This window comes from Homarus americanus, unplaced genomic scaffold, assembly GCF_018991925.1.
Source record: "Homarus americanus isolate GMGI-L3 unplaced genomic scaffold, GMGI_Hamer_2.0 scaffold30535, whole genome shotgun sequence".
NCBI classification, from domain to species: Eukaryota; Metazoa; Arthropoda; class Malacostraca; order Decapoda; family Nephropidae; genus Homarus; species Homarus americanus.
Window position 1 is genome coordinate 14,551,159 of NW_024732440.1, and position 27,741 is coordinate 14,578,899.

The window sequence follows — 27,741 nt, forward strand, 5'->3', positions numbered from 1 at the left end:
TATTTGTTCAAGGTTTAGATGGATTCAGTTTCTGATCAATGCATAAACTAGAAAAATGAGTCTACTGTAATTATATACTGTACCACAACATAAAGTAAATAGAATGGAGGTTTTACAAATCAAATTTTGGGTTTAAAAGTATTTGGTATGCTATAAAAAAAACTGCATATGGGACTTTGGTAAACTGAGTGTTTATTATATAACATAATTCTATTTTTTGAGGCATGGTACACCTCTTCACTGATATAGCTGAGAATGGAAAATGATTATCGCAATGGACATATTATGACGACAAGTTTTAAGGGTACAGTCTTTCGGTATTTCTGTCACTTTAAGTAAAATCATTACAACTGGTCAAGGGTTATAGATCAAGCCTCATACTGTACATTATATATATTTACATAATTTACAAATTAAAATTTAACTTCAAGTACTATAAGGGATGAATAAAGATGCAGTTAGATGAAAATTTCTAAACAGATGTATTTCTAAAGTCTTACTTGTTAAAATACAGGCATTCCTTTCAAGGTATTTATCAAAGTATTTTTACACTGACAGACTCTGACTGGAGGGGAGCTGTGTACTTTTTTCAACGACTTTTTGAACTTTTATTAAAGAAGGGAGTCATCTGATCTCAATACTAACTCCTTCAACCCATCACTGTCATGCATTATGAGTTATGATTACATTATATTCTCAAAAATTATTTCATGACTAGTTTAACAGTAAAAGTTTTTTTCTGTGTTTTCATAAAGTTAGACAGAATTACATAAAGTGACTAAGAACCACTTTAAAAATATCACTGACAAAGCTAATATCAAGCTATTGAAATTGTTTTATTTGTTAAGTACTTTTTTGAGCTGCAAATATTTTGCACCTATAAATTGCAAGCTAAGTGTTTTGAAATCATCATATTTCCTGCCCAAATTTGTAATAAATTTTTGTACTGTATTTTGTTTATACATTATCTGATTAATATATACCAAAGACAGGGTGAACTTCCATTTACTGCTATAAAATGATGCAATTATATCATGCAAATGCAAATTTTTTTTTACAGGGTGTAACTGCAGTGGATAATTACTGCAATGTTTGTGTTTTGTCAGTATATTTGGCATAAACTTACAAGTCAACAACTGACTGGCTTAATGAATGACATTAATTTGGCATTCTAAAAACCATTTGTATGTACAAAAGCCCAACATAAGCCTAGTTTGAAAAAAAAAAAAATCTTTAAAACAATTTATTGTTTCAAAGAGCTTTGACCTTGCGCACCCATATTTTTATTTTTATTTTTATTTTTTTACAAAATTGCCTCGCTCTCAATACAGCACATGTAGAAGATTTTCGATAAAAGAGCCATGGAATTCCATGAATCTACACAAAAGGCTCAAGCCAGAAATACTGTTAGTTGCAAACAGGTTAACGTTTAGATTCAAAATTTTGAGCATTTATCTCGGCTATCAGCCAACCACCACTTGCAGGGCTAAAAATGAATTAAAGAATCTTGTGTAAACAAAAAAAAATTGGATCAAATTTTTAGGCCTCATCCTGCATTATGTGAAGTATCAAATTGCCTAGGGTGAATGTAAAATGTGGAAAGAGTTTAGACTTGCACAAAATGAAAATTTTTCTCCATAGTCTCCATTCTCGATACATTACACGATCTGCGATTTTTAGTTCTTATGCTGTGAATCCTACTCATAAAAGTACCTGTTTACAGACTTTATAAACCAGTTAATTCTATCTCTTTCTGTCACAAAGTACAATACAGTGAAACCTCCATATAATGGACTTCACTCCCCATATACTCTGTTAAATGGGGGGGGGGGGTTTCACATTTAACAGACCCTCGATAAAATTGACTTTCCTCTCCATATAGTCCGTTAAATAGAGGTTTTACTGTACTCCCAACTAAGATAAAATAACTTACAGTGTAGGTTTGGCACAACCTTATCGGTGCACTCTACGTGAAGTAACATCCTGTCTCAAAGCAGAATGAAAACTGCATCCCAGTTTTTTCTTTACCTGTCTCAAAAACATATTGAATATCCTAATTCTTTTAAATGCATTATTCATTTCACTATAAAAATCCCATTAACTCTTTCTGTGGCATCCAAATTAATATTTAAAATTCTTTCACTGAAGCTTTATGTCTTTAAGCCGTCTCACATTAGAAGCTACGCGGACCATGCTACTACGCATATGCGCTACATGTCTTTGAATTGCTGCTGTGGTTATTTAATTAAGTGACTCACACCTGAAGCTATGCTACGTATGCCATGTACCACATGACCGAGTCACATAGCTTCAGATTGCCTGATGAGCAATTTTTCTCAGCATAGCTTTGGTTGTGTATGAATAGTAGAAGGTTTCCTTTTACTTCCACACTGAGGTGGCAGGTGGAGGAGGGTCACAGCTATCCCACACCGTCATGCCCGATTGTGCACCAGTAGTGGAAATATTTGAAGATGGTTGAACTTAATGGGGTAGTGAGGAAGCTCCTGTACTAGATGATGGTACTCACCAAACTTTTGTATTTCCATATTTATTTGGTGTACCCATTTCCAGTGTCAGCAGTAGAATTTCCTCATGTGAATCACAATTGACCATCTTGACTGACTAAACGTTACTGAGAGCATAGTTTGAGATTCGTGTCTTCTTGTGTGAGGATGACATAGCACATATAGCTACCATTGCATGCGTAGCGTGATTCACATACCTTCTGGTGTGAAACTGCCTTTAATGTTGGATTTCCAACTATGGTTTGTGTGTGTGTGTGAGAAAAAATTGGAAAGACCATGACAAAAGTATACTGCAGCTGAAAACTGTTCCTTCTATCAGTTTCATCAAATTCAGAAATTTTATATAAAATAGATATCTTAGCTAAAATTAAGTTATTTCTAATGTTTTATTTTGCATTTACTCTTTCAAATCCTTATCATCGTTATTTCAAGTTTTGTGATTCATCAAAGAGGTCATCTACTTTACTGTTAAGTTTTTTACCATTTCCTTCCCTGGGTTTTGGTGTAGCCTCAAAAAGTGCATTCAGTATTAATTGGACCTGAGAAAATGTTGAGAAAAAAAAATTAACTGCCCCCGGACATGACATACTTTATGTAAGTTCTATCAACAAGGGATCTTATTATACAACCAAACCCTTTTCAAGAGCAGCTATACATAAAATTGGCTGATACATCTGAATTCTAAACAATGGAGAAAATAGTTAGTTCACAGTTTGTCAGCAATTGTAGCCAGGTATTTGTAGCCCATGCTTTTCAATATACTTTCTCCTAGCATTCTCTATCAGCTGTGCTTTTCTAGTCTGGAAAGAAGTCATTCTATCTGATGCAGATTTTCCAAATGATTTTGCTGCTGTACTTAATGCTACTGAGGCATTGGACATTCCTCCAGGAGGAGTACCACCTTCTGAAGTTGCCTTAAAAGCATTGGAAGTAAGAGACGCTCCATGGGACTGCATGGCAAAGGGAGTGGAACTGCTTGCTGTCACAACTGAATGAACACTTGGGCCAGGAGGAGACTGACTTGGAGTGATGGGTCGTGGTTCAGGCACTGGCTCAGGTACATTGCCCTCCAAAAAGTTGGTGATGGTTAGGTCAACATTCTGAGTATGGACTGGAAATCATCAAACTTATTATTAGCCACCAGAACATTTATTAATTTTTTTTTTAATTAATGTCAACAAATAGTTTTACAAGAATTAGATTACAGGATTCATCTAATATTTTTATAAATCCTGAGACTGTAAATTGTTAAATTTTATAAAAGTATGGTGACCCTAACCAACACAGTACACATGCACTGCCCAAACATCAAATAAAATTCATCATAATTCTATACTGTGGATAAAGATAAAGATACAAGCAATATAGGAAAATGATAATTTTCTGTTGAAGGAAAAATAATCCCCAACAGTATCACAGAAACGACTACGAAATACATTTACAGGGGTATACGAACACTAGATACTTATTATTCCTGTGTCTCCCCGAGTTCCTGGTCATACTCTTCAATCAGTCAGGAGTTGTACTTAAAAATTTATGCATGTTTCTTGTCCACCATAATTCACCTGTGAAACTCTGCCCATGAGGTGAGTAATGGAGAATGAGGAAAAAGGCAGGATTGGAAGACTTTACAGATCATGTTCTGCTGACTTGTGGGTTTGAGGAGTAAGTTGTACTGTATGGTGATGGTAGACAGGGCCTGGTTAAGGCATATGCTAGTTATGCCATGGCATAGCACCCCCCCTCCCATATTTTGGCATTATGGAGCTGTTAGCAAAATTTGAGAGCTTCCTAGCTGATCACCTTATTAGATTTGGTAACTAACAGCATGGCCATCCAATTTATCTTTCATCAACTATCTGGAGAGAAAGCCAAATACTATTCATTTTCAGTGGGCTCCACATGTGACTTGAGTCATACTGACCAGCTGTCATTTACGGTTCACTACATAGATGGAGATGGTAAAGTAGTTGATAGATTTATTAATTTTTTGCCATCAAAAGCCATAAAGGAGCAGAGTTGTTGAAGGTTGTACTTCGTGCTTTGCAACAGTTTGGCTTAGATATCATGGATGGCCATGGCCAAACATACGATAATGCCAGCAATATGTCAGGGAAGTAAGCTAGGCTACAAATAGAGGTTAACAAAATTAATTCATATGAATTTAGTTGATGCAGCAAGTGAAGAATGCTGTCTCGAAGCAGCAAAGTTTTTTTTACTTCATTCAAGAACTGTATTCATTTGCTGCAGCTTCACCTAAACGGTGGTCAAAGCTAGATGATGGGATTTCTTCAGCATGAAACACCAAAGTATTAACTCTCAAGACTCTCAGTGACACTCGCTGGTGCTGTCACTATGAAGCAGTGCGAGCTGTTGACAGAAATTATCAAGTTCTGTAATTTGTTCTGTGATATGGGTGAAGACACATCACAACCGCCTGACACACGAATCAAGGCTTCATCTTTAGCTGAAAATTTACACAACTGGAGACATCCTTCATGTGTCAAAATTCAAGTGCAATCCTTCAAACTGAAGACCTTGATCTGCAAGAAGCTTGTTTCACATTTGAATCATTAGCTGCATTCATTAGAGACCTGAGAGAAATATTTGACAAGTTTGAAACAGCTGCCAGACAAACAATGCCTGACATCTCAGAGTACTATAAAAATCAAGGGTCAGAAGATCGAAGAATATGAGTGATGACAGTGGCTCGGAGGACGTGATGCTGAGTGGCTCTACAAATTTTTTTATTGAGAGCTACATTCCCGTAGTTGAACGCTGATCTCAGGCAACCGAAGAGTGACACAGTGCTTACACAGTTGTTCAAAAGACCTTCAGGTGCGTATTCCTGCTTACAACTAAAGATCCTCTTCCAGAATCAGTTGCAGATCTCTTGGCTGCTTACCTAAGTGAATTGGTAGAAGACTGCTATGCTCAATTTGAACAATTTGGTGCTTACCTATTGACTACCATAGGTGTTGTGATTCATGCTCCAAAGAGTGCCAGTACCATTACCTGCCATCAACTCGTCAAAGACCCTAAGGGAAGTGATGAAGTATCTGACTGCTCATCCTTTGGCTACAAGTACATTTCCTGCCCATTGGTGTTTCAGTCTGTGAGGCTGAATGTTCTTTTTCACGCATGGGTAGGATTAAGAACTGTATGGGGTTCAAGCCTCTCAGACAAAAAGTTGAGCAATATTTGAATCCTGTCAACAGAATTTGATCTCACATGATCATTACCTTTCAAAGAAATTGTGAGGATTTTTGCTGCACAAAAGTCAAGAAAAACTTGCATAATGGATGAGTCAGTATCCACATGGTATTGTCAATATATTTACAAGCCATTGTAAGTGATTTCTATGAAAATCTGATTTACTGTGAATAAAGTCATTATTATATGCTGTATGTTAGTTGTATTTAATTTTTTCACAGACATAATGTTAGCCTAGATGTGAATTACACGAAAGCGCTTGGGAACTTCGTGTTTTCTTGTGGTTATCAGCATATACAGTATGTACAGATGCCTTAGCTATTTCACTCCTGAGCAGTTGCTTCAAGTATATAAGGGATTCATTCGTCCTAACTTGGAGTACCGCTCTCATATTTGGGGTGGCTCTTCTTCCATCCAACTGTTAGATAGTGTGGAATCAAAGGCAATTTGCTTTATTGACAATCCTCCTTTACTTGATAATCTTTCTTCCCTTTCTCTTCGCTGCAATGTTGCTTCACTCTCTCTCTCTCTTAGAGGTACTTTAACGGGCAATGTTCGGTGGATTTAGCATCTTTAGTACCGCCGGCAAGGCAGTGGGCTCGTAGCACTCATCTTGCCTGTGGTGTTCAGTTTCTCTGTGGTTGTTGGTCACACTAAATAACCCATTATAGTACAGTAGTTAAAGCAACTACCCGGTATCCGTGCAGGTGGGGGGTCGATATGCTCCGAAATTTTATGTGTGATTAGTGACAGCCCTCATATACCAAAATTTATCGTCCATGGTCTCATATTGTTTCCCACAAAGTATGCACAGATAGTTGTTTTAGCTACTGTACAGTGGGGTATGCTATAACGAACGGATCCTACTACGAATATTCCTATAACGAACGGTTTTACCTATAAAATTGAGATTGCTATAACGAACGAAACTCCTACAACGAACATTATTTAGAAAAAAAAAATTCTTTTTTCTTCTTTTTTTTTTTTACTAATTTATTGTTTTTTTATTACAAGTATTAATGATGTTCTTTATTTCAGGGGTTTAGATGCTTATTTATGCACTTTTTTACAATTTTTACAATTTTATATTATATTTTTCAGTGTTAAGTGGTTGTATTTGGGGGCCTGGAACGAATTAATCCTATAACGAACGAATGCTATAACGAACAAGGTTCTAGAACCAATTAGATTCGTTATAGCATACCCCACTGTACATCCTTCTTTACTCACACAGCCAAACGGTGGAATGCTTTGCCTTCTTTAGTGTTTCTATACTCGTACAATCTGTCTCACTTCAAAAAGCTGGTTTTCCGGCATCTTCGTGGTGTAGAATACACAGGTAATATTTTTCTTTTCTATTTTTAATTTATTTTTACTCTTATTTTTTTTACACACAGGCCCCGTTGTGGGTCGATGACCTGTACGAGGGTGGGCTATTCCCTGTGTATAAAAAAAAAAAATGCTGTATTGTCAATACTGTAGTAAAAGAAACAATTGAGACCCTGAAATTGTGTGTAAATGAGGCAGAAAGTCAGATCAGTAACCTGGGACTTGGTCACAATTTTTTTGATGCCATATGGCAGCAGGGTCTACCATTAGACAATACATCATGCTTCTAATACTTCCCAGGTGGTAGTACCTCCCTGTTTGATAGCTGCCTACTACCTACGAAAGTAATATACAGTATTGTACCCTCGTTAATTCGGATTTTGGCTCAATTCCGAAAAGTCAATTATTATTATTATAGTAATATCTTAAATTTAGATGAATAAATTATAAGAATAAATTATGAATTATATTAAGATATAAAACTACGTTTGGGTGTGTTGTCGGTGAGGGGTGGCAGAGGAGGGGGTACAACTCACCACATCCCGCACTCGTCACCTTGTGATCCCTTTATATTGACAGCATGCAATTTCAACATAATTCCCTATTATTTAGGTTCATTTGGTGCTGGGTTAATAAAACATCATCAAAAAATAATTAATTTTCCCCCAAAAATCCAACGCTCAATCCAAGATGAGTTATTGCAGTCTCTTGTTTACAGTACAGACCGGTATCAGCTGATCGTTCCTGCTCTCCCTAACGATGTTGCCACCACTTGCCATCTCCCAAACATTGTTTTTATTTTCAGTAATTTGAGTGACCCAGAGCCCCCTGTTCAATGAATTAACCTAAATAAGCAAAAGATCACTAAATTAATGCTATACCGCTACCTTTGTAAACGACAACCATGGTCACATTTCAACCAATCGCAAAACAATAAATGTGCACGTGAGAACCGTGTAAAATGAGACCCCACTGTAATGACATCTAAACAGGCTTAGTAATAAATGATTACCTTACACTTATAAAACCCACACCAGCAGTCATATCCCTTAAAAAGCCATGAACACTACCAAAGAAATTTTAATTTTGATAAAACACAGTAAGTGTGGCAGAGCCATAGGAACTAGTGTGCCATAGTGCCTGTTACCAGATGTTTGTGTTTGCAAAATTGAATACTGTATCCAAATTTCATAATTCAGTATCCAATTATTCTGGATTTAAGTTTGTATGATTCATGCACAAAATAAATGAACAGTCAATAAATCTAATTAATTCTACCCAAATCTATTATAGCACAACTCAAATTTTTTCATAACTTAGTGACATTGGTTGTTCTTTCATTAATAAAATTTCCATATGTTTTTATTTTGAAAGTCTAATCAAATGAGTGGTGATGGTGTCTTGTCATTACGCATAAAATCTTTGGTGTGAAACTTCAAATTGTATGCAATATAATTGTTTACAAAATATGAGCTAGGACAATTAGGCATAACTTTCCTACTTTTCAGTTCTTGATGATTTTCAGATTAGTGAGACAAATTAAGGTTACAAATGGGCCACTGTCACACATCTGATGGAGTTAAAGATCTTCTCTTATACAGTATTCTGTACTGCTCAGGGGATGTGGATGCAAGTGTTGCAGTGGGAATGTACTATACAGTACTATCATGGAAGATATCAAGAAACTGCTTTTAACTTAACTTTGGAAGAAATATGTGAGATTGAGTAATAACTTACCTAAATCTCTCTTAATTTGTTCAAGGGAAATATGTGGCAGAACTTCCTGGACCTGCTGAGCCATTCTGTGTACCTCAGGACTTAGCATAGGATTAGCTGCTGCTGCTGCCTCTCTGGCCAGGCGTTTCATGTATTCCACCTAGTGAAAAAATGAGAGGAATTTTTGTTACAGTATTTATATATATTAGCAGGTTTTACAGACTTTATCTATAACTGCCGAATCGTTTGACAGCTAAATGATGTCACGTCTTAAGGGTGAGAGAAACCCACAACGTGGACTCACTCAACGTTTATTGATTGATATGGTCAAATCCTGTAAAAGCGAGACACTTGTTAACTACTGATTACATTCCATTACATGTATACATTATACATTAGTTAGTAAATACACTATTCTGTATGGTTATTATACAAATTGCCTTATACTATACACATATGTAGTTCACAACATTTCACCATACTACGAACAATCACTGTGTTCTTTCACTCATGTGTGCGGGCTTATAGCTCCACTTAACTCCTATGATCATAACAACGAAATGGTTACTGTGTCTCCACAAACAACTGGTGAGGCGCTGCCACATGGGAGTCAGAGGTCGCGGCGTATGAGGGCGGCAATAACATTACTGTTTCAATATTTTAGGAATCAATAAAAAAATATATTTACCTTTCAAAATCATTGGTGGAAATTAAATGCACGAATATCCTTAATATTTTGACCACTGTACTAAAAGCATGTCACTGCAAACATGAGAAAAATATTTTGATATTTATGCACAAAAGATTTGTGAAAAATATATTGAGACTCTTAAGTTCTATTTCATAATTCATTTAACTGTAAACGACTTTACAATAAAAGCATGACACATTATGCTACCTTAAATTCTTAATAATATGCTAACCAACATATTAACTTCCCTTCATCAAAATAACCACAGGTCCAGTGAATATTTCCAGGAAAGGGATTGAGCTACTTCATACATTGGCCACACCTGAGTCAATGTAAATTGGGGAGACAAAGGCTCTGTACCAGTTGTTGTTTGGGAATAACATCAGAATAAAATAAAAATTAATATTTTGCTAAATAGGAAAAAATTTATTAAAACTATTCATTCCTTCATCCCCAGATTTCAGGTACAGTACTATTGATTCTGTTACATTTTGTCAGTTGTACAGTATTTGTATGTGTATGTGCAAAAAAAAAAAAAATAAATAAATAAATAAAAAAATAAATAAATAAATAAAATAAAATAAAATAAAATCCCAAGGTCAAAAACATAAAGGGAGTAAACATTTCTTCATGCACCAATGAAAGTTACCAGGATGTGCTGGGAGAGATATGTTATGGTTATTTGTCAACTCGTAATTTCAGTTAGACAAAATTAACTTTCTTCACTTTTTTTTACTCAGTTAGATGCCCACACAATCCTACATAAATAATGTGAAAACAAAAGTAAAAGAAATAGCTATCATAAGGTTTCAATTCGAGTTTTAAACTAAATGAGTCCTGAGAGAGACACCGCAGTACAGTACTTAACGGGGTGGTGTGGAGGTAAAATTAACTAATTCCAATATTATAAATAAATTTTATTGGAATTGGTTAATTTTACCGCCACACCACCCCGTTATGTACTGTACTGCGGTGTCCCTCAGGACTTATTTAGTTTAAAACTCGGGTTGGAACACGACGACCCTCTTCAAGGGAAGATGTTTAATTATATGGGCATAAGTGTCCTCGCGCCATCAAAGACATAATGGATCATCTACCCGTCCATTATTATGCCAGTGCCAAGACCTGGTTTACGGTGGCTATCTTCAATGAATTCTTTTTTAAGCACGTCTGCACCGAGATATGCTGTTACCAGATGGGCATATTGAGGATTCCAGCTAATCGTGTTAAAGCCATTATTCTACTTGATATTGCACCATCTCACCCTGATGTCCATGCGATTGTTGGTGATGATGGCATGATATGGTGCATTTTCCCTTCCTGCCAACACAACATCATTAATCCAGGCAATGGATCAAGGCATCATTTATGTGGCAAAGAGGATATACATTAGGAAGTTTTTGCAAAAAGTCATGGTCGTGTTGGAGGATGAAGTAAGACATCAAGGCAGCCATCTTGAATTGGGCAGCAGCATGGAAGGATGTGAAGGTATTGATGCTTGCTAATGGCTGGAAGAAATTGTTACAAAACGTAGATCATGCAGATGATTTTGAGGGGGTTGAGGTGGCTGACTACCACTGTAATTTGAAGGGGGTTGGTGAGGGCACAATAACTGAAGAAAATATCTTGAAATGGCTTCACAGTGATGAAGGTGATCCCAGTTTCCAGCTGATGACGGAGGAGATAGCAGCTTCCTGCGCAGCCCCCGAAGAGGACGATGAGGATAAAGACACGACCTTGTTTGCTGCAAGTTATCAGCTGTTCGGGCAGGATTTGACACTGCTATTGAGTATCTGCATGCCAATACAAATGACCCTGATTTACAGAATTACTACTCCCACCTTCATGAGTTGAGGGACTTAATATGCAGGAAGCAGCTGGATACTAATAAGCAAACTAAGATTAACTCCTTGATCCATCATAAAACCCCCATCAATCCCAGTATGACTTCCACACCTCACCCTACTTCTCCCTCCTCATCTGTAGCTGGCCCTTCGTCTATCCCCACACCATTGGCTCTATCGTCAGACATTACAGTACCCTTGCTGTCTGACAAAGACGTCTAAACAGTCATGAGTCCAACTATACAATCACGGCAAAACCCAAACTCCAGCACCTCTCACCAAAGGTTAGTAATACATTATGTTACTGTATTAAAATTAAAAGAAGGTAAGTTAAAATAATACTGTAATGATATATACAGTAACAACAACAATACTGTCTATAGAGTAATACACTAATATAATTATTATTGTTGTTATTACTGTATTATTATTTGATACCAATATTACTATTATTATTAAGGCCATATTATTAGTGTTATTGTTATTATCAATACAATACAGTCAATATACATTATTATGATTATCGTTGACACACCTTCATCACCCGGTTCATACTGACATTTACCACTTCCAGACGGCCTTTCCCCCCCTAGTTGCCCGGAAGTGCGGGGGTTTACTGTACGTACAGTGATTTCTGCTATAACGCGTGTTTTGATAACGCGAATTTGCTCTAACGCGATTTATGAATTAGGAACGATATTTGTATAAAGCGAACGCTTGTTTGCTATAACGCGATTTTTGCTTACTATTTCTCCAATTTTGTGAATATAGTAAAGAAGAATATCAACAAGAAGCGTTCCGGTGATAAAATTCCTGGTGATGATCGTAAAAGAAAGGATATAACACTAGAAGAGAAGCTCGATTTTATCAACCTCAAAATCACCCTTCTCCCCCATCAAGTAAAGTGTTACATTTACTGTATGATTTCATTATTAGATATGAATGTAACATTTATTTAGACCGTGCTATCCTTTGTGTTAGGCTAACTACTAAATTTTTTCGATTTCGAGTAATCTGCACCTAACCCTATTTTCTCCATAAGCCCTGTTATTTCTATTACGCGATTTTCTATAACACGATATTTTACAAGAACACAATTATCGCGTTATAGCAGAACTACCTGTACTTAATTTTTTTTATCATACTGTACAAAAAGTAATTTACAGTACATTGTGAAGGTTCTAAAAAAAAAAAGTTATGAAAATCAATATACTGTACTGGAACAGTCAACCCCTGATGCCATGTGCCTGGTCTTGAAACTTCTTAGTACTGTACAGGCATCCCCTGCGTTACGGAACCCCGGGTTGCGGAATTTCGCTCTTACGGAATTTGTAAATTATGACTAATAATTTCGCGATACGGCCTGTAAATCCGCCCTTATGGAAATTGTGGTAAATTTTAACAATTAAAAAAAATCACTATAAAACTAAAAATTTTTGCTACAAATTATAATTTGTTTGGTGTGGATTTCTTGGTGTTTGCTACCTCCAAGCGTGGTTTCGCCACGAGGAGTCAGTCCATTGTTTACATCCAGTGTGTGCGCATGTTTCTCGCCCCAGCAGTTGGATTTAACTTTTACAAACATACAGTAAGTACAGTACAGTGCATTACCCTTATTCAAGATGACTGGAAAGAGGTCACCAAGTGTGACCGCAGTAGTGCAAAAAGAAGCCGCAAAGGCATTACACTAGATATTAAATTTGATGTTTTAAGAAGGGCAGAAGGGCAGAAGAGAGTAGTGCCCCTCCCTCCCCCTCCCAATAACTCCCTTTGCACCACCTATCCTCATGCAGCAGTCAACATCTTTTGTGGTGAGTACAGTACAATATTTTTATTTATTCCAACTGTATTTCTCTTCATATTACATGTACTATATCATAAATTATTTAGTGTACAGTACTGTATTGTATGTGTTTATAAATGTTTATTTTCATTCATAAAAGTGCTTGAATTACTTTTTTGGGCCGAAAAAAATTCCTTAGGAACGCATCTCCAATTTTATAATGGAAGTCAATGGGAAAATAGGTTTCGCGTTATGGAATTTCGCGATACAGTCAATTTCCAGGGACGCAACCCTTCCGTAACATGGGGGATGCCTGTAATGTAAATATGCCTATGAAGTTTTTATACCCTATAAGGTTCAGTAATAGTAACCAAAACTTCAGTTACATTGACACAAGATATTATATACTATATAGGTCCAAAAATGGTTGGGTTTGGACTATCATTTTATATTTTGGTCTAAGTCTGATATGACTAGAAGAAGGTCTGCAATCAGAATTATTGGAAAATGGCTTTATTAGACCAGCCTTCCCTTGATTAGTCCAATAAATGGTAGCAAGGATCCACAGATTCTTTCATTCCACTTAAGTAGTATTGTTTGTTCCAGTATGTGAGTAATGAAAGGCCTTCATCATAAAGCCTCTGACTGGGCTGATGTTTTGGACACTAGGGAGGAGCAGGTGATTAAGTCAAGGAGAAGGAAGCTATCTGAGATGGACAAGTGAAAAATACGATTCCACATTAAGTAGAAAACTTGTAAAGGTGTGTTACAATTTCATTAGTCAATTTCATAAAAAAAAAACTTGGGGTGGGGGTCTATGTAAAACTAGAGCGGAGGTACAGAGGAGGAGACCAAGTATTAAAATATGGGTTTCCAAGGGGAAAAGCTATCTAAATAGGTGGTTCTCTGTGGGACTGATTACACACACATTATTTAGGAAAGGCTTGACATCATAAAAATTACTCTTTTATTTTACTTGTTATCTTATATACAGTATACATAATCTGATATAACACTCGATTTAGCAGAAGGAATTTTTCCGTTATTTTTCACTTGATTTAGTGAACTAGTTCGCTAAATCGAGATTAATTCCATTAATACGCTCACACCTATGGAGACACCTCAGACACATGATATGTACATAGATCCATTAGGAACATTATTCATGGCTTTATTTTCTTTTTTTTTCCTATTACAGTATTTCCAAACTTTTTTCCAATTGATAGCCACACTCTTTAGACTATATCCCCCACACCACTTCCTTTCTGAGACTTCTGTGAGACTTTCGGCATGATGTCTAAGCAAAGTAGTTAGTTGACCAAGAGGTAGACCGAAAGTTAGCAGTGAACAACACATGCGGTGGCGGCAGGACACAGACTGATTGGATGTAAACAAACCCCACGCGCCGAGTGGCACATTTGGCGCGGAATTTATTAGAAGCACACTCGATTTAGTGAACTAGTTCGCTAAATCGAGCGAAAATAACGGAAATTTGATTTATCAGAAATTTCAATTTAACGCAAAGGGGTGGCTTGAATTAGTTTGTTAAATCGAGAAAATACTGTATATTCAGTAAATACATAAATACAGTCCACTATATAAAAAATTACAATATCCTTCATGAACCGTTGTAAAAACTGCAGCAAACAAAATTAGTGTAATATTCGTATCCATTATTAAAATAAGGATTTTTCATTATCATCATCGTTTTATGGCCATTTTTCTCCACTTGCATGGTTTAGCCGTGGTTACCAGATGGTCTCTTGTTGCATGTCAGGTTTTTAACTCTTAATGTCATTGCTTACAACCTCTTTCTATGTAATTCTTGGCCTATCCCTGGCTCTCCTCCCCTCCACATTTAGGTTCATGCACCTCTTGACCTAATTTTTGATAGAACTAATTTTATAGTTACAACTGGAGCAGTTTAAGTAAGCACCCACAGCAATGTTTCTCAACCTGTGAATACTTGCGGGTCCTATCTGCATTTCTTGGTTCAAAATAAATCTAAGAAGCAGGTTTATTCAATGATACTGATTGGATTTCAAAATAAGTTGAAAGATTGGAAAAAATGGTATTGAGGGGGGAAGAGCTATCAGTATTTGAAATGTTTCACTGCCTTTCAGACGTAGCAGGAAACACAAAATGTGACATCTATAATATTGCTAAGCTTGTTTCAGAATATATCTAGATAAACTTCAGGCAAAATGTAATCAATGTTTTCCATCTGAAGATGAACCTCAGATTGGATTTTTGTGTGCAATGTTTATTCACTCTGGCAGTAAAAGAAATTAGCTGTCACTTTGTCTCACAGGACAGTTTCAGTGAATTAGTAAGTGATCCAACATCGAAAGAATTATTCAAGAGTCTGCCTTTTAATACTTCCTGGTAATAAAGCTAATAAGATACTACAGGTCCACCACCGATTTTCCGGCACCCTTGGTTCCAAAGCCTTGCCGGATTATCCATTTTGCCAAGCCAACTGAGGTCAGGTAATAATAATTGAACAATACATCTCTGACCCACTAATTATACAACCACATTGTCTCTAAAGCACCATGGACCGCTAGAAACTTAAATTAAGCAAATATTAAATGTAAATTAAATGTGAAAAAGCCATAATTTTGAGCAACATTACTGTACACACTTTGTACTCAAATGTACTACACTAAATTTTTTTTTATCTCTTGTGCAAACAATGTGATGTTTATACTCAAATTAATCACTAGCTTACAAGGATTCCAGCAATGCAATTTATATTCTGCTAAGTCTAGTCAGCTACATTTTATAAGATAAAAACTTTAAGTCTAAAACTACCTTCACCCTGGCTGGGAGGGAGGGAGGGAAGTTAAGGGCCCTCATAATTTTGTCCGGACTAAAGGAGGTGCCGGACCATCAGTTCCCGGAAAATCGGTGGTGTACCTGTACTACCCTTTTCTTCCACATATTTTTATGAGTTAGTCTTCTCTGCCATACTAACTATAAAGAAACCTTTTTCAACTCAGAGCAGCTCTTTGAGTTGCCCTATCAAATACCGCCCCAAGAAATGACATGTTTGCCAATGAAATGCAATCAGAGGCTTCTCACTAATGACTAAATCATAATCTCTCTTTTTTTTTTTACAATTTTGCAATAACATTATTTTTAGCAAAAACCTTTGCAATTTCCAATACCTTTAAAAAATTTCCATTATTGGTAACCCTAATACTAAAATGCGTGTAAATGTAAAGATGCATCATTGGAAAGTCAAGCTTAGTTTTTATCATGGTGAGATCAGTTTTTGACATTTTGGTTAGTGGCACGTAACATGCAAAAAGTTGAGAACCACTGACCGAAAGCATTATCTATACTCACCTCTTATTGAAAACTGATTAACAAATAATCAAAAGTTTTCATAAAAATATCTTAGTATAAAGATGATTTAGATAACATTGAATGAAACCAATTACTATTGAAGACCTTATCTATATATCTCCTGAACCTAACTGTGAATCATCTTAGGTCTCACCTTGTCAGCTACTGTGTGGTTAGAAGTTTTAACACTGAGAGCAACTGCTGTAGCCACCTGGACACGAGCAGCAAATTCCTCCGAAGTTTCACTTTCACCTCTTTTCATTTTCCCAATATATCTGTGGGTAAAAATTAGAAAATAAATCCTGAAGTCACATAAAAGTACAGTACTGTACTGTAATTGAGAGGCAACCTTATGGCTTTTGATCTTACAGTTCACTGATCCCCATGTGAGGTGAGGTGGTCGGGTGGATACAGCAATTGCCCCATGTCCTTAGGGGTCACTGGTCTGTGCCCTGGGCACCCAAAGTTCACCCTGTGAAATTGTAGAGGCATCAAGACAGTTGGGGAAAGGTGGTTGAGCGAAGTTAGGCATACTGCCTCATTGTTTACTGAATAAAAGGTTTAAATCTACTGTAAGCCATATCTGCACTGCCCCTTATTGGCCGTCAAGACTGCAAGACTCATTTTCACTTTCAATCCACATGACAGAGTCAACTTTATTATGCTCTAGATATAATGGCAGTGTTACCAATGAGTCACCTTTTTAACCTTCTCTGGATCCACCAGCTCTAACATAAAAAACCTCTTAACTGATATGCAGTACGCACTGTACTGTACTTTTAATGGCAAATTCCATAGCAGTCATTCCCTTTTCTTTAAAAATTTCAAAATTGATGAAACAAGAATAGAAGGAAAAGCAATTATGTCAATAGCACCCCACTTTAACATATATAAAGCATGACAATGGTGTCTGTCATGGGGATGAGCAAGCTGTAAATTCCTAAGCCATCTGTGGAGCCTTCCAATCTTATATATTATTGATAGACTGTAAGAAATTAGTTTCACATATGATAGAACACTTAACAACAATATAATTTATAAAAGCAATCCATATGCAGTAGAACGTCGATTTAAAGCGATTCAATTTAAGATTATTGATTTAAAGTTAAACTTTAAATACACAGTATTTTTTTTGGGGGGGGGGGGATTAGCCCACCCAGGCACATTAGACAACACATTATGCTTCCAATATCTTCCCATGCGGTAGTACAGGGGGCCCCCCCAAGTTCGTGGATTTTTACTTCGCTGTTCTCGGTTATTCGCGGATGACACCCTGGATATACCCAAGAATGTCTCTGGGTAGTTTCAAAGTTGCTGGCATTTTCGCTGCTGGGACATGGAGCCATTCGTTCTAGAGACAGTAATTTCCTTTACCTGTATTGTAAATATGTTTTTGTATGTACTGCATGTTGATGGGAATTTTCAGAGGGTGGCTGGTCCCTAACCCTCTGAATTTGTTATATTCTTATGGGATTAATTGCTTCGATAACCATTGATTCACTAACCAACAACTTTTCCCGGTCCCTATATGCGTCAGATATAAAACACTTTATTTTAAGTGGCTTTTCTCTGGAACACATCACTGATGTATAATGAAGACTACTGTACTGTAACTTAGTATTCATTCATATTTCACACTAACACTACTTGAAATGAATTGAAACAGTTTATTTAGCCAGAAAAACACAGATACAGAGTAGATAATAATAACTATATTAACATGGCAGAGCCAGTTGAGAACCTGAGCTCTCCTGTAGGCACCTGATATACACTGTACATTTATCTCACGCCAAACCATACAATGTATAACTTCTTTAGTGCCAATTCTTGCAATAAAATTTGCATCAGGGGTACCTTAATTTTACACTAAATTAAAAAATTAAAAAATTCTTTAATATCATACCTAATAGTAAATACTGTGACGGGAGAAAAGAGCATAAAACACAGGTCAGCAGCCCATGAGGCACCCAGGATAGAGGGTGCCACAGGAAGGAGTGGAAGACGCCACACACGGATGCCTGCTACAAGGACTGACCCATTAAGTTCAAAGGCCCAAGTCCCATATCTGATGAGAGAAATTTATAATTGTGTAGACAGTAATTAAAGAACCAACATTATCATAGTCTACCAGTAACAGCATACAATCTATGGTTTTCACAGGAGACATCTTCACTGAAAAGGAAAAGTGATTACAGTATCTGTCCTGAGAAAGGCATGTACACCCACCTCTCGTTTTATGCGGGGGCTACGTTCTTGAAAACCACCGCTTAAATCAAAAACGCATAAATTAAACATAATTTTCCCATAAGAATACATGTAAATGGTACAGGTTAGGGGAACCATCATATACCGCACAGGGTATGAACAGTGCTCTCACTTAGACCAAGCACGCAGCCAACCTCCGACACACGCTCTCCACTCTGAAGGCAGGTGATCACATTTAATTTCAAGTCCTTTGCGATTGTTTTTCGTGCCTTTTTAGCTTTAGGCGCCCCAGAGGAGGCAGATGGATGTTTTCCAGACATGCTCAATGGGGAAAACAGCATTTAACACTAAAAAGGTACATGATAAACACACAATGCAAATGAGAGCACAGAGAAAAAGTAGTGCTGGTGTGAACTGAGAAAGCGATATGCGGGAAGCTTGCTGGACGTCGTCACAGTTGTTGTACAGAATACTTAATTATCATCATTATCTTCATCATTAGTAGCAATAATCTTTATTATTATAATAATTATTATTATTAATAATAATAATATTAAAATCCTTGATGTTGATATGACTGCGACTTTATAGTAATAACTTACAAGCACCTCACCAGGCATCACACGTGACTCCACTGCAAGGTGACCAGGCAAATACGTGCGCCAAATTTAAACTGTCTTGAGCGTGTTATTTCAAAAATAGATTCGCGTAAATTAGCTTTTGGCATTAATTGAATAATCTCGTTATTCCAAAAATGCTTAAATCAAACGCGAGTTACCTGTACAGTAAAACCTCGATAAACTGGACTTCAATATATCGGAATTCACTTTTTCCAGGCTCTTTGGATTGCCCCTTTATTCACCACAAATGTTGTAAAAAAAAAAAAAAAAGTCTGGAAAATCCCGCACCAATGTGGTCGAACGTCTGTGAGTGGGTGTCCTGCGGCATGTGTCTCAGACTCTCAGTGAGGAAATCCTGACAAATCAACAAAGGTTGGATGGCAAGGTGCAATTGAATGACCACCAAGGTGTCCAGACCTCACATCTCTCGACTTCTTCCTCTGGAGTCACCTTAAGTATGTGTCATCTACCAAGATTTTTCAAGAACCTTTTAGGAGACCCCAGAGGAAGAAACCCAGAAGTGTGAGGAGTAAGTCCTTCCTTTCCTTAAAATACTGACAAACTTGAATTTCAGGGAGAATCCACGGAGCGGCACTAGGGAACCGCATGGGGCATCTGAACAGGCGGAAGACAAAAAAATTCTAACGATTTCCCTTACCCTGAAGCCAAAAGGTCGTGGGAGGCCTGGATGCCTACTGCAGTGTGGTGACATAGTCTCGTCAGCTACAAAAGTGTTGGTTACAGACTGCGAAAGACAGTGGAGGTGAAACCAATACTGGACCTGGAGATACAGGTACTGTCATCTAAGGTCAAGGGGGGCTCATCAGCAGCAACTAGCACACATGGGACTGAAGAAGACCTGAAGGCACCGGTCGCACCCCAGCATGATGAATAGAGTTCAGTGTATTGAGTCTAGTCTCAGTGGCTGAGGAGTACACCTCACACCCATAATCCAGTTTGGGTCTAACTAGCATGTAGTAAAGGTGTAGCAGAGTTCCTCAGTCAGCAACCCACATTGTGTGCCCCAAGACTCAATAACTTGAGAGCACGCTGGCAAGACTCTTTGAGATAACGAATATGTGGCTGCCACGTAAACCGGTTGTCAAAGATAATACCCAGGAAACAGGTCTCTGTGACACACCGCACATGACGACCATAGAGCTGTAGATCGGGATCTGGGTGAACACCTCAAAGGAGGCAGAAATGCATGGCAATGGTTTTCAAGGGAGAAAATCTGAAACCATGCTCTGTGGTCCAACGTGAAACCTTGTCTAATGTAAGTTGTATGTGACGTTCAGCCACTGACATGCAGGAAGCTGCATACCAAATGGTCAAGTAGTCTACATACAATGAGATTGATACACCACCTGGAACTGGTGCTGCGACTCCATTTATTGCAATGGCAAATAGGGTCACACTCAAGACACTGCCCTGAGGAAGCTTGTTCTTTTGAATGTGTGGTGGTAATATTTCTGTGGCAACGCGGATCCTAAAAGTGCGATGTCCCCAAAACTTACCTATTATTGATGGTAAATTTCCCTGCAATCCAAAATCATGAAGCTCTTTAAGGATGCCAAATCTCCACACTGTGTCGTATGCTTTCTCTTAAGTCGACGAGCAAAAGCCTCACAGACCGAGGCCTCAGGACGAACAAGAGCATTTGTTGTTGAATGCTTCTTCTGGAAGCCATATTGATATGGTGAAAGAAGGGCATTCTTCACCAGGTAGTATAAGCATACTAATGGCAAGTTGACCATTTTTTTCAAACAGCTTGCAGATACAGGAGGTTAGAGCTATAGGGCTATATTCAAGCGAGTGAAGACCCTCTTTTCCAGTCTTCTTGAAAGGCAGGACAGTAGCCTCCAGGCATGAGGACAGGAAGGCATCCTCTTGCCCGATCCTGTTATTTAGCTCCAACAGAAAGGACTGTGCCTCAACTTCAAGTTGGCAGAGGAATAAAGTCTACAAACAATGCAATTGGCAATATCATCAGCAACAATTGTGACATTACTAAAATACTGTGGGGGTATACTGCAGTGGAGCTGTACTACATAATAGTTATTCAAATGTAATTAATACTATTTTAATAAAGGACAAGAATGTCTTTAACCCTCTGGTACTCCTGGCCAAGGTAGGAAATCTCAACCCCTCACGGTCTTTTGCTATAAATGACGTCATTTACAATTTCACCTCCTTGTAGTCTTCGATGCAAGTTCCATCTGTATCAGGAACAGTTTTTACATTTTTAGTAAGCATTGAGTAAAGCAATCCAGACCCAAATTACACCCTTAGAGATGCATCTGCCAACCCACAAAGCTAGTGGGAGGAACTTAAGTGGTTGATATTACCGATCCAGTGTTCTAATGTTTCTGCTTACGGGAGGGGTGCACTCCGTGTGAGATACGGCTGAGTTGGAGGGGTCGGGCCAGCACGGGAGCACTAAGCGACGCAATCTGCGTCGAAAGACCACAAGAGGGTTAATGTACATAGAGCTGTCTAGTTGTCAGAATAATGATAATACATGGCAATATTTTCTTCTGAAGGTAATAACTTGATTTCCAGGACTCTATTGTAATTTAAAGAACCACCACTCAATTTTTTACCGTGCAGAGGTTAGTGATGTGTTACATACATTGTGAAAAATAAACACTTATGTAAATTGATGGTTTACAGTACTGTGTATACAAATACAAATGAATTTGAAAACCAAATAATCTGCAAATGAAAGACCAACTTATTTGACTTACTTCATTAGAGCCAAGGTACCACTAGTGGTTGCACCTTCTGGGTGCAAAAGTAAAGGTGGGCTATTTGCATCACTAAGAAAGGTGCGGGCATTGAAACGGAGCACCTCTCTACCCTGTGTTACTCCAAGGTCATGATAGCACAGTAGTGTTGACAATGCTCCAGGAAGGTCATATACACTTGGCTGAAAAACAAAACCAATATAAAGCAGACTACTTAATCCAGTTCATTAGTAATCAATCTCCAGGAAAATACAATATACAGTGGTCCCTCGGTTAACGAACGCCTCGGTTAACGAGTTACCTTCCATAAGAATATCAATTCGGTTAACAAATTCCTCTCAACGTGTTTTCGCTTGCTCACCAGCTGGAATATTAGTCCGCCAATACAGTAATCGGTTCTAGGGCTTAAATTCGTTCCCATTTGAGTAAATATCAAGAAGGTTGTATTATTCAATAATTTTCCAAGTTTTATATTAAATTTTTTAGTCATTTTAACAATTATTTAACGTAATTGAAGTACAAGAAACTAGTTTTTAGTGCGCCAAACAGCCACTCAACTCACCAAACAGGCGTCAGTTTGTATCTCTGGTCAGTAGAGGTAACATCTTGCTTGAGACTCTCTTGAACATAAACTATTTTTACGTTTTTACAGTACAATTATTGGTCATTCTGAAATTTATTTAACATATTGACAATATATAGTGCAGTGCAGTGTTGATTTAAAGAAAATAATCTTGAGTTACACCTAGTGAACTTAAAATTTTATGGGTGAAATGACGGCATCAAGCATGGGGTGATTTCTCTTCCACCCCCACTTCCTTCTCTTCTCCCTTCTCCTCCCCCCCCCCACTTCTAATTCCCATCATCATCATCATCAACCAGGAGCCTTCTACATACACACCTCAAAGTAAGTGTACTTTACTGCATTTATTTTTACTTTGTATGTAATTTTCGGTGAGCTGGAACCAATTACCCCAAATCCCAGTGAAACAATGGTTTCGGTGAACAAAATTTTTGGTTAACGAACGACCTTCTGGAACGAATTGTGTTCAGTAACTGAGGGACCACTATATATATATATATATATATATATATATATATATATATATATATATATATATATATATATATATATATATATATATATATATATATATATATATATATATATATATATATATATATATATGGCCGAGTTAACTTTACTCTTACTTAATACATCATGTGGAAATAAAATCAAATAAAATTATCCTATACTATGCACGGCATTCCTAAATTTCATCATGTACAGTATTTAGAATGCCCCCAAAAAAAAATTTGAATAATTATTAAGTAAAGTAGACTTTCAGCTGACAAACACTTTACCACAGAGCAATACAAATCATACTACAGTATACATATAGCAGAAAAAGGACTGTATACATACAGTAGTCATAAATACCTGTATACCGGTAGGTACTGTATTGCACAGTACTGTACTGTAATGATAAGGTATTCAAATTTTTAACTGCATGTACTCATGGAAGTGTAAAAAGGGATATTAATTGGATATATAAATAATAAAACCTATACTTACAGTAACACATGGCAGGACAATGGACACTGCTAGATGGTCAAATGGTGTGATGTGATTGGTTGAGATGATACGACATGAGGTGTCTCTATTTTCCAGGGCTTCTTCTCGAACAACCAATCCCAAAACAGAATAAAGCGCCCGCAACACAATTCTGTAAACAATTAAGTACTTCCTATTGACAAAATTAAAAGCTGAAGTGCCAGATTAGCTCGATCTATGTTGTCTTCTTAAGATACTAAAAGAAATTAAAATATTCCATCCTTCATCTATTTACTTTCTCAGTTTTCCCTTCTGCTTATTGCCATTCCCTTCACTTAATTTTAGCTTTTAAAATTTTTGCTATTACAGTAATTCCTCGCCATTCTAGGGTTTATCATTTGTGGTTTTGAGTATCCACATTTAATATGCTATACAGGCAGTCTTCAAGTTACGACCACCTGACTTAAAATCATCTGCACTTACAAACTGGGTCCCAATACATTCATCACAAAAATTTGTAATTAAAATTCAATTTTTTACATTATTTTCATTACAGTATAGTCTCGATTTATGCGGATTTCCTTTACTCGGCACCTGGCCAGACCAGCAATTATTAGTTACGCTGTACATTCCATCATTTACGCGGGAAGTGGCGCAGGCAGGGTGCACACTAGGTCGCCCAGTCAACAAAACATTACCGAGTTCTTCACCCGCCACCCACCACAGCCAGCCCAAGTCAGTGATAGTGAGGACATGGACTTTGAGGGGTTTGACAAAAAGGCCCTGCAAGCCTCTGTGGTGGATAGTGATACAGGTGATACAAGTGATACAGGTGAAGGCCAATAATCTGCCCTCTGCCTCGGAACCAACCCCCCATCCCTGTGTGCCCAGCCATCTCTTCTACTAATGTAAGTGTTAAAAAACCTAATATTATTGATATTTCTCTTAAATATTAATATGTGTGCATACCATCATAAAATTAAGATGTTATTTTTACTACAACGTACGTATTGAGTCAGAAAAAGGGTAGTCTGGGGGTTGGCCCAGTCTCTATTTCAATTAATCCCATATATTCTGTTATTTCGTTTATGCGTTTCTCGTTTTACGCGGACCTCCACGGATTTAATTGACTGCGTAAACCGAGAATATACTGTATTCTATATTGTTTAACATTACTTTATTTAAAAAATTTACATTACGAACAAATTGACTTACAATCAGGCTCCAGGAATGTATCCCTGTCATAAGTCGGGGACTGGCTGTGTACATCGTTTTACTGTACCAACCACGGTATTCAGTAAAGCTGACAGGGACATTCTCTTTCACTTCTGTTCTTCTTTCATCCTACATACATTAAATGTTTCATTTCACTTTTGTATCACAGATACAGTCCATGCCACTTATAAGCCACAGACCGGAGGCCTCAAAATCTCTAACCGGTAACATCATTGGGTCCATCTCCCCCCCCCACCTCCTGAAACATACAAATCAGGCAATTAATCAGTGGCCAGCCAATGTGTAAAGTCAATGTTTATCCCTGAACACATTAGCATGGATAGGTTTTAGAACCAGAGAGAAAATGCATTCTTTCTGGTTCTAAAACCTATCCATGATGTTACCGGTTAGAGATTTTGAGGCCTCCAGTCTGTGTGGCTTATAAGTGGCATGGACTGTACCAGATCTAACACATCTAAGAGCATTTCAATCTCCCCAAATACATCTATCTATTAATTGCATTTACTTCTAATCAATATTCATTTGATTATATTCCCGTCACTCATGCAACACTGCTTCTTATAGACAGTTGTAGGTCTTACACTGTCTACTGTATATACAAAGCTTTCAGCACCTTGGACGGGGCTTCTAACCAAAAGTCCTCTTGCTCCATTTAGAGGTACAGTACAGTATTTGTTTTTAAAAAAGAAAAGAAAAAAAAAGAAGAATACTGCACTGCAAAGACGGTTTATTCGGTTTATTCTTTAAGGTCCAACTGCCTAAAAAAAAACCACACACACACACACACACACACACACACACACACAGAGTAAATAGGACCTTGGTCTCATCCTTAATAAGCAGATCTCAATGTTTAAGTAGCAGTAAAGGTAAAAATTATGCAGAATAATTTGGGTACAGTTAATACATCTAGGGATTGATTCTTACCTTCTAATGATGGTGTTGTGAGGGAGTACAGATGCTGCTAAAAATAACTGTAGAGATATAAACAGTCGGAGCAAGAGGAGAACAATGCCCAGGGGAGTGTACAAGAGCAGGAACAGTAGGCTGGGTCCACTGGGAAACCTGTATGACATACTGTAGTTATTCACCGAATAAACTTTAAAGAAAAATATTGAAAAATATATATACAGTACTATACATGTAAATATTTGCTGTGTGCAGAATAAATTGTCTTCATGTATACAGTATAAGCTTTAACACCTTTTCCTGCTATGATTCAAGGTAGCCAACAGGTGCTGATCCATTGATTCAGTAGCAAGAGGATTACCTCACACTTTTGGCAGGATGCTATAAAAATGAAACCATGTCTGGGCGAAACACCACAGTCTATGGGTATATGTTCAGTTTAGCTCAACCCCTATATTTCTTTTCACTCTTTAGCAGCATTTTTACTGGTAAGGAGTTCAAGAGCCTGACCACCAGCAATGATTCTTTTTTTAAAATCTGCCACAAAAATGGGCTATGAATATTTGTTTTTTTGCATTCCCCCTAAAACAGCATGTAACGAAATATATCTTCATGACATTAATTCTGTACGCCTCAGCTGATTACCTAAGTGGGTTCAGATTCACTCTGCAGATAATGTTTCACCAGTCAAATCCCAAATTTCACACAGAGCATAAACAATTACACAAATTGCAAATCCAATGGGAAATAAAATCTGTAGAAACTGGTCAGCAACAATGGGACCTACTCAGTAATCTTAGTTGACTGCATAAAATGTAAACTTAATAACAAAAAAGTGGTTTAGAAAAATGAGATATTTTTCCAGAAAGTATTCTGATGAAATCTTTGAGGCCAATCTTGATTTAATTCACTGAACACAAATTTGATAAGGAAGAAAGGTTAGGCACCTTAGCTTGTGCTTGGATGAAAAAAAAAAACAGTATTATACATTCATATAACAACTATTTTGCAATCAGGCTAGATTTATGGGGCTAAATCATTTTTGACAAGCTATGTAACTAACCCAAGTAGCTGTAGGAACTGGTCATAAGATGAAAGATGATATTGGTGATGATGATAAACATGAACCAACCCAACCTCACCAAACCTATTTAACCTAATCTGACATCATGCTCAGTTTGAAATCATTCACCAGCTTGTGTTCAGTTTTGCATCTGTGTTCAGGACTGTGTTACTGTGTACCCTTATTAAAGATGAGTGGTGCTAAAAGATTCCATAAAGGAATTGCACTGCACATTAAACTTGATGTTTTAAGGAGGTAACTCCCAGTAACTCTGATTGCACCACCTCACGCAGCACTCAAGAATGTCTGTGGGTAGTTTTAAAGTTGCCAGCATTTTCACAGGTCAGATTTAGTTCCTGGGTTCTGTAGCTAGGTTAACTTGGATATCTAAATACAGGGATGACAAACTAAAATTTTACCAAATTTTTAACATAATTGAACAACTCCTTCTGGTGTTAGCCGTCTGCTCAACTATTACCTTAGTTACTATTACTTATCCTTGCACCACTGGGCAGTTCAGAAGCCAGTCTATACATTGATCAGTTTTTCATGATAAAACTCCTAGTGGATTGAAGATTCATGGTAAAATATCCAAGGAGTTAAGATTCACGGTAAATTAGCCCATGGTAAGAGGTAGTAGAAAATAAAAACGGAATAGTTAGAAGTTCAGTCCAAAATCCACAACACATAAAATACCACAATCTTATTTTTATTTGGCTTCTTTCCACTGCTGGCTATATTTATTAACCCTATAACTATCAAAAAACACAATCTCCTCATCTGAAAAAACTCACCTATTTCTACTGTATATGGCCTCAATCGGTACTGTCATGGTGATGCTGATAATATTCCTATAATATATAAGATCATTCACACTTGTAAATCATAACCTGTTCACTCTGTCTCTCTCAGGCTGGTGACGTAAAGGTCCTACTGAACGGCGAAAACCAACCC

The 27,741-nt window shown here is 37.3% G+C and overlaps 1 protein-coding gene across 1 annotated transcript; it reads right to left on the minus strand.

Moving 5' to 3' along the window:
• Positions 1–465: 465 nt before the first annotated feature.
• On the minus strand, positions 466–27,715 carry LOC121868854 (lipid droplet-regulating VLDL assembly factor AUP1-like). Its single transcript, XM_042369840.1, has 8 exons — positions 27,582–27,715; positions 25,743–25,880; positions 23,601–23,751; positions 22,025–22,206; positions 18,356–18,517; positions 16,607–16,727; positions 8,805–8,943; positions 466–3,636 (listed from the first exon to the last, which is right to left on the minus strand). Exons 1-8 carry the CDS (start codon positions 27,617–27,619, stop codon positions 3,242–3,244), a joined length of 1,326 nt encoding a protein of 441 aa, XP_042225774.1. The 5' UTR covers positions 27,620–27,715; the 3' UTR covers positions 466–3,241.
• Positions 27,716–27,741: the final 26 nt, after the last annotated feature.